General features: G+C 37.4%; 1 protein-coding gene across 2 annotated transcripts; it reads right to left on the reverse strand.

Annotated features, from left to right (window-relative positions):
* LOC139133164 (uncharacterized) lies at positions 1–6897 on the reverse strand. 2 transcript variants are annotated; one of them, XR_011552538.1, is made up of 4 exons: positions 6589–6897; positions 3069–3216; positions 2654–2720; positions 1–1517 (listed from the first exon to the last, which is right to left on the reverse strand). XR_011552538.1 is itself a non-coding variant. In XM_070699593.1 (4 exons), the coding sequence occupies exons 1-4, from the start codon at positions 6491–6493 to the stop codon at positions 1253–1255; spliced, it is 495 nt and encodes a 164-aa protein (XP_070555694.1). In that variant the 5' UTR covers positions 6494–6582; the 3' UTR covers positions 1–1252. The 2 variants fall into 2 exon arrangements, 1 of the variants encoding a protein (XP_070555694.1); XM_070699593.1 differs by lacking the exon at positions 6589–6897 and adding an exon at positions 6479–6582.
* Between the last annotated feature and the right edge of the window lie 1698 nt (positions 6898–8595).

Here is an 8595-nt window from a genome sequence, read left to right on the forward strand (position 1 = left end):
TTCTATGACTGTGCATTTATTTGCCTTTTATGCTACAATGAGTATATAAGAGAAAAGTCACAAAGAACTGTCTGTAAAAAGATTAAACACGACTGAAGATTGGAAACGTACTTTAACAAAAGGACACTTATTTTATGTGATTTCAAGTACACATACGAAATTGGATACTGCGATATTTTCAATGTCACATCACATTATGTAGCATTTTAAAATCTTTAATAATATGTTTCCCTTCCTGCCTTATAATATTTTGAGTTGCGGCATGTATGTAACCATTTGTGGCACTGGAATATTTTATTGATCATCCATTTTCCTTCCCAGCACTTGTATAATGACACAATCGTTGCCCATGTGAGGTACAGGTAACTTTCTTGGCACGTCCGGATTTATAACAATACTCCCAGGGATTTTACGATCGTATTGTTTGCCGTCGGCGCGCGACATGAATTATCCACCGAGGTCAACGAATAGTCACTGAAGTAGAGGTACATGTCCGAGTCAAGACAAACATCAAACGGGTACCACGACTGATCATCAGCCTTTCCCTCGATTCCTAATTTTTACAGGAACTAATCATCTGCATTACAGTACCTGGGTGCGTTGGTTCTCAAAATCTGCCACAAACAGCATACCTCTGTATAGGGTCTTTAGATTCGTTCGTCTCGGCACGGTCACTCCACAGTTATTGTTACTCCACATTTATGGTTACTCAACAAATGTGGAGTGCCCATGGAATGACCGTGGTCTCGGTAAATTGTATATTTACATTTCAATTCTATTAAGATTGTTGTGTATCCTGCCCTTTGAGATAAGTGATATTCACATGATAAAAATTTGGAGAGTTACAGTACTTATATCCACCAGACCGAGGCAGGACAGACTAGACGCATGATAATGTATGAATTCTTATTATTACCTTAACAATGACTGAACGCTTGGAATTGTACCTTTTGATGTTTCAAATTTATGTTATAAAACTATCAAAAATAAGTACATTTTCTTCAAAAAGTAATATACACTCCTATTTACAGATTTATTGATTTGCAATAATGCATACTTATTACACGTGAAGAATTCACTGTAGGGTTCCATGAAAACGAACTCCCCTTGTTTGTGTACATTAACTCTTGTTTGTGGCAACAGTGAAGCTGAAATTCTAATCGACCAGTGAAAAACATTGCTGTGAAAAAAGAAAAACAACGTAGTATGATGTGTAAAGTGATATATTCGCAACATCTCGACTGAGTTACGGTCAAGTATTGTCCGATGCCAAATGTTCCGAGGTAAGTGACCGATGTGCTTCATCTGCATGACGGTCTGAAAGTACTTCGTCATTGTCATCTAGCTGCCTTTCTTTGTCGCTAGACACAGATTCTTGCGCCAAAAGTACCTCGCGCTCTGGGGGAGGGCAGTTTTCCAGAGGAAGGGTAACTTCTTCTTGTTGAGCTGTCTCCGAAGAGCTACTAGGCAGATTAGCAGTGTTTTGAGCCCTTTGATCATCGTATTGACGCTTTTTCCTGAAATGAAATTCGGATGCCTTATAGTCATACGTAAAACTATTGTTTCCTTGCCCCAGGAAACAAAATGGTTAGTACCAGATATTTTTATCGTTGAATACTTTGATTCACCCTTCAGAATGTAGGGATCCCCTCGATCAAAGTTCAAATCCCATCGAGAATTTGTACTAGCTCTTTTAGAGGTGTTTAAATCGTGCTTTCTAAAACGGTCACATGACGCCACTTGCAACCAATCAGCATTGACCTCAACACGACCTCATGGCATGCCGACTTATTTATGTTGACACTATATAGTTAAATTTTTCTCATCGCCATACGTTGCCAAAATCAATGCGAAGGTCTGAGCAAAGTTGCACGTACCAAAACGAACACTATTGATTCTCACGCCAGATCTGAAAGTGCAAGTCTTGGGCGAGAGGAACGGATTTTCTTTCGATGCACTGTCTATCTTTAGTATGAACTCGAACACTTGGTTAGCAAATTAAGACTATTGGAAACTGCCTTGAGTTTGCTTGCACTCGAGTTGGACCAAAATCACAACGGTCTCACAAAAAATAGTTTCACGATGGCGGTCTCTACCGCTGCAGACAACATAATTTCACTGAAGGAGTCTGCTCATGTCAGTATTGACGACCTTGGTCATAAAGAAGGAACTTCTTTGGTCTCTGATTCCACCGAATCCTTTGATAAGAAGCACGAGGCGCCCTTAACAAGCTTCAACGTGGATTCTCATCTGAAAGCTGTAGCGCCGAATGACGCCAAACCAACAAGCAATGGTATGGCAAGCGGCTGTTCACAAAGTGCCCTTCATCTAGATCTTTTGAACTACGTCAGGCCAAGGACAAAAGGTCAGAGACACTTAAACGTAGTCGACTTCGTTCCTGGATAATTCAAGAGTGGATGAGCAGAGGAGCAAGTGCTGTCAGTCGGCGAGCACGGCAGAAAACTAGTGCCACAGTCTAGTTTTGCGAAACCAAAACTGAATTCTGTTACACCGCAGCAATAGACAGAGCTGCTAATGTCCTTATTTTAACTGAACTTCAAATTAATGTTGTTTAGCGATAAAAGATGTCTGATACATGTGTTCGTGAAAAAATGTACTAACTTTATACACCGAATATTTATCATATCCTTACCTTTTCAATGTAATGCCTAAAATTGTAACCCCGAATACAATAAAAACAGCAGATACAGTCAAAGGAACTGCAGAAATTAATAAAAAAATCGAGTTAGAAGACAGCACTGTGACACACTTTTCCCCTAGAACAACTGAAGATACAATTTTCTTCTTAAAATACTTCTATATCAGAACAACAAAATAAACGACACAAACAATAATCATTGTCGTGACCATTGTAATTGTAATCAATGTCTTCTTTAACCCTAGGACCAGGAACAACTAGAAAAAGGGAAAGCGTGAACATTAAGAAGGAAAGACGAACAACAACAACAACAACAATGACGATACAACATTGATTAAAGCAGAAACAACAGCAAGACATAAATGAAATACTGATAATAATAATTAATAATAATAATAATATGCCTTACCTATATATTTATACTCTTGCGGTTGGATTTTCGGAGGCTCAGAAAAAAATGGCGGTAGACGTCTGCAGCGTTTGCAGCTGATAAAACTAGAGTTCACCGTGACGTCTTTTTGGGATGATGATAAGCAGTACATCTTTGGCAAGGTAACCTGAAGATAGGAGTAAATTGTATTTCATGACAAGATTAATCGCTGTTGATGTTTCGGTAGCAGCAGGTTCCATCTGGGAATATTCAGTTTTGCCTCTAACGACCTGGAGTGATGTTAGACCGGAAAATTATGTGCACGCTCATGCCTTCTATACGTTTCATTTGTGACATAGCCAGAATTACGTGTTATGAGGATGTAAATTGTACATCAGTTTGGAACGTTACTACGGTAAGAGACATTTAAATCGTCAGTCATAACAGATGACGCTGATGAAGTACACCTTGTTTATTACGTATTATATATACATATTATGTATATAACATGTATATGTATTACATGTATATATGTATATATTATGTATATAATTTATTTTCCTTTCTCTTTATTTGTATACGTACTATCATGATTAATTTTGGAAATCTTGAGTGTCATATGTCAGTTTAAGAGATAGTGCGTTACTTTGTATCACAAGAACTCTTTTTAAACACCATATAGTGTCAATTATGTCACCAAAGAGCATCTTTAGTCAGATGAGTTTGTGCGAAGAATCTGTGTATTATTAGGGTTCTACTTTTCCTAACCAATTACCAGCAAAGATACTTAGGTATATGGAAATTTTTTTATTATTAAGGTAGAATGCGCCTTGGGGGCAAAATTCGGGCTCTAAAATGCTAACAAAACATTTTAGGTATACCACATTTGGGCTTAACGAGAAGCTCATTGAGTAAAAACGTTTCCACCATTATATTTGTGAAAATCGATAATTATTTTTTCCCGCATAAAGGATGGCGGCCAGTTTAATTTTCAAATGTCCGTGAAGATCTTTTAATTTCTTTATATTATACCAAAATTTGCACAGTGAGCCCTAATTTTTATTCTTGATTTTAAAAGAGAGAATGATTTAAGATCTTTGAGGTAAGTTTAAGTAAAATTTTATTTGTTTTTATCTTGAAGCGCGTACTATCTGAAAGGGCCAGTAATGCTAATTTTTGATGATTTTTTCATTATTTTTATTTTGTATATCAATCGCAACTTCTTATTCTACTCCCCAAAGAATGTTGAAACGCCCACTATTTACCTTGTCAACTTAGCGTGTAATGTGTAAAATGCATTGTTATTGTTTAAATTTAAATCCTAGTCCGGACCAGAAGTCACCTTTTTTCAACAATAACAATGCAGTTTACACACGTACGGGCTGAGTTCACAAGCTGAACACGGACTATATGCTTTAGGAAGTAACAAAGGAGTTATGGTTGACATTCAAAACAAAATGGCGAAAAGTTCATCAAAAGTTAGCAATTCTGGCCCTTTCATATAAGTAATGAGATGACCTGATTGTGGAATAATGGCTGCCTCAGTTATTCTGTCTTCCGCAAAAATGAAATCATAAAATAAACTATACTGAAAACCGAGAAGCAATAAAAGCATTAGGTGTCAACACTGTTGCTTAAGAAGTGACATAAATTATTTTAATTTGTTGGAAATATATCAAAGAATTGTCATGGATGTGACATAAAATCAATATACACTTCAACTTCAAATCCCTCTAGCTTTTAAAGTAGGAAACATTGCATCATATCCCAGATGTGTTCAGAGTACTTCAATAATATTTCAACATTTATTTTAACTTCAATATTGAAAAATGGGCACATTTACAACCTACTTTAGTAGACCTCGCTGATACTTTGTCTGTTGTACAGACACTTTTGTGCATTGAACGAATGGTGTGTTAACGGACAAAAATTCGAGGAAGTCTCGTAAAAGAGTTACCGTCTAAATTAAGGAATAAAGCCTTATGACAATTGTCTTTCAAATTACTTTGGAAGATTTTATGCTTTATACGAACAGTTTGACATCTCGTTTGGAAGCAAAGCAAACACATGTTACTGGTCACGTAGGCCGCTTGCATGAATATTTAGATTACTGTGGTTTATAGTGGTATTTATTTGTAACTTCAACTTCTTTACATTCGGGGTGTCCAGATTATTTCTCATATATACCGCTGTTGCCGAATGAAATATGTCTCTTTTGTGGCACTTCTTTGTTTGTAAAATACGACACATCTTGGGTTTGATGTACAGTATGTGTGTATACAGACACGATGTCTGACAGGTCCAGCGATAACGGCTTTGCGTTCTAAGATGATTTCATTATTAACGCTCCATAACGAATGCTTCCTTTTGCTTATTTTTCCTTTTCTGCCCAATCATTATAATAATGATTTTGATAATGACCATCATCTTTATAAATATTGTGATATCAAGATTTGATCATTATCATCATCACAAATTCTTATCATATCGTTATAGTACTGATGAAATTACAGTGGTAATTTATATAAAAGAAGACAATTATTTTATAACTAACATATAAGTTGACCTCCAAAGTAGGTCTACAACCATTCAAATGATTACTATCCGTTACTATCCCATGCAGCATACGCATGTAATTTCTTTTACGTTATTCTCCAAGGAACACCCATCGCGTCTAGTGGCTCAATTAACATCCATGGATGGCAGACATTTCAGATTTTGAGAGGAGCTGTCAAGCGAGAAAGAACACTTTCCATACATAAATACAAAAAATAATCACTAATATGCCATAACTTGGACAATCGAGTCGGCAATGCAGACAACCGCAGGGGCAGCCGTCTTGAATCGCCGATTCATATCTCTGTAACCCAGAGTTAGGTCTGTGTTTTGCAAGTGTCCGCGGATTCGAGGATCGATATTGAAACTTTTGTATTGTTTATCTATTTTTATTTCGAAGTATTAAACATAAAAATGACAGAAAATGCATATTTTTGAAAACGCGCAATACTAAAAAGGGGGTGTAAAACGTCGCCTATGGCAAAGATCAGAGTAGCTATTGGTTAACTCCCTAGCTAGGTTATAATTGTCCACACTGCGCTACAATCTCTGTGCGGAGATTGGTCGACTTTATGTCCCTTATTGAATCAATTCAATACGTCATGCACCAATAAGAAGATACAAAGGTTAACAAAGGCTAACAAAGGTTAATTCGTGGTTGAAAACATGATAAAATAGCGTCATGACGGTAGTCATGTACAATAAGAAGATTCAAAAGTTAACTGTCAAATTCGTGGCTTTAAAAAATATGATAAAACACCGTCATGACGGTATATTTTAAGCCCCGGAGTGACTTCTGGGGCAGCTGATTATGAATTGACATGTACGTACATGCAAGTCCGCGATACCAATATGGCGGTTAATTAGTGCACTCAGTTCTAAAGGCTACTCACTCTGACAATCCTCATGAGACAGGCGGCCTTGTTGCCGTCTACAATTCAGAATATCTTCAAAAGCAGTGTTCAACACTTAAGGGAATAGCGAGCGGTCTTGATCAACTTACCATATCCAGTATCTGAAAAAATGGTTAATTCGTGATTCCATGAGTTGGTTTCGCTTCTGTCTCTTTGTTCATACACAGGTTCGATCGTATGGAGCATGGACCTCCATGTATGGAGTTACCTACTCACGTGGTAATGCTTCTTGATCTGCCTTTAAATGGAAGTCATACTCACGATGACGTCATATAAACTTGGATTTGACAATCATCGAGCAGTATCACCGGTTAAGACTAGCTCAGAACGTCAGCCTGACTGCATACATTGACCCGAATGCAACGCCCTTCGTATATATAATTTTTTTCAATGCACAAAGGTCGGGGGTCATCGGTCATTCAATAGGTACCTTGTAAACAGCTCTCAATGTCCCTATTCTTCAACCAAGGGGCCCACAGTATCCTTTTTGTTTTGCTAAGGATTACTGTGGGCCCCTTGGTTGAAAAATAGGGCCATTGAGAGGAAAAAGGGACCACATAATTTTGAAAGCCTGGGTAAATTAAAGTATCGAGCAATACTACTGAGAGATACAAGTTAGTTAGCTGGCTGAGATTGGAAGATTACTAACTTAACTTTTACCCTAGGGAAACTTCAAAGAATGCCAAGGTGAGAAATGAGGTTTAAATTATGGCGGCCAGCTAAGCTATTACATAACTTTATTAAAAAACCCCGGGATTTATGTGCGAGTTCATCGTACAGCGGAGGTACCATTCGACAAGTGTAAGGTCGAGGATGATAGCGAAGCGTACAATTTACGAGGACATTTTCTGCACATTACGCCCTTTCGACACCTTCCCAATTAGTCCGCGTCCACTCTGGCTTGTGACTCGGGTAGAGGTCTTTATACAAGATGATTGTAAACATTTGGAATTAATTCTGGCAGAGGGCCGATCACATAATGTAGAGTGAAGAAGATCTGACATCAGTACAGTGAAAATGGCTTGTGAGTGGCAGATTTTCCCTTAGCATAGTGCCGAGACGCGATCACTCACACCTTTCAGACCAACTTCATCTTTGTGATTTTAAATCATTGCGCCAAAGTGAGAATAATGCAAAAAAAAAATCACCACTCCTTGAAAGTTTAGTTCGGTTTAGCTTCAGTATGCGGTATTCCTATGTAACCGCTCAGTAACTTTATGATAGTAGCGCTGAGGGTTCCGTTATTACATTTAAGGGACAGGTTTTCATATCTTTAACTTTGAACTAACTAACTTACTAAAGGGTTAAATTCACATCAACAGTGAATGTGAACAAGCACTTATGTGAGAATAAGGAGTCAAAGATCGCTTTAAGAATCGGCACTGGATTACACTCTGTATAGGAGCTGAGCACATACAGCCAAATTATTAACATCGATCTATCGTTAGTAAATAAACTTTGTCTGAACGATGTCTTACTTCAAAATATAAAACACATGCCTACTTCGGAGATCTTCCTTTCTCAACCTCATGCAACGATTACTTTGTCACATTGAAGCCAACTAAGGCGATTCCTATGATTTTATAACGAGTACCGAAACTAAGTTTACAACAGCAGAATTCACTTTTTTCTTTGTATTTCCTTAACCAAACAAAAGTAACACAATTTATATTTGACTTCCTTATAAAAATTGAAAGAAAATGCAAATACTTGGTTTCGTTGACAGTGATTAAGTAGGAACTGTTCTTGCTGTAGAGGTAGACTGCACATCGGGGACAGATATAAGGATCCTTAAATTATATACTTTGCTAATATGTTTCTGATGGAATAATGAAGTTTTCGGTCTGCTTCCCCCCCCCGCCCCCTCCAAAGAAATCTGAAATGTACATTTCCAACCAAAGTTACCATAGGGATAGCTGCGGCAATTTTGACTTTAAAATACCGGGGATACGGGGATCCATGTTACTATAGTACAGTGACACATATATTAGTTTAGCACATGACTTTTACACTTATATGCTAGCTAAATTTGATTTCAAACATTGACCTATGGGTTAAACCTTGCAATGCAGTTTTTCTGGAAAATTTGTTACAAC

Source organism: Ptychodera flava, chromosome 5, assembly GCF_041260155.1.
Source record: "Ptychodera flava strain L36383 chromosome 5, AS_Pfla_20210202, whole genome shotgun sequence".
NCBI lineage: Eukaryota > Metazoa > Hemichordata > Enteropneusta > Ptychoderidae > Ptychodera > Ptychodera flava.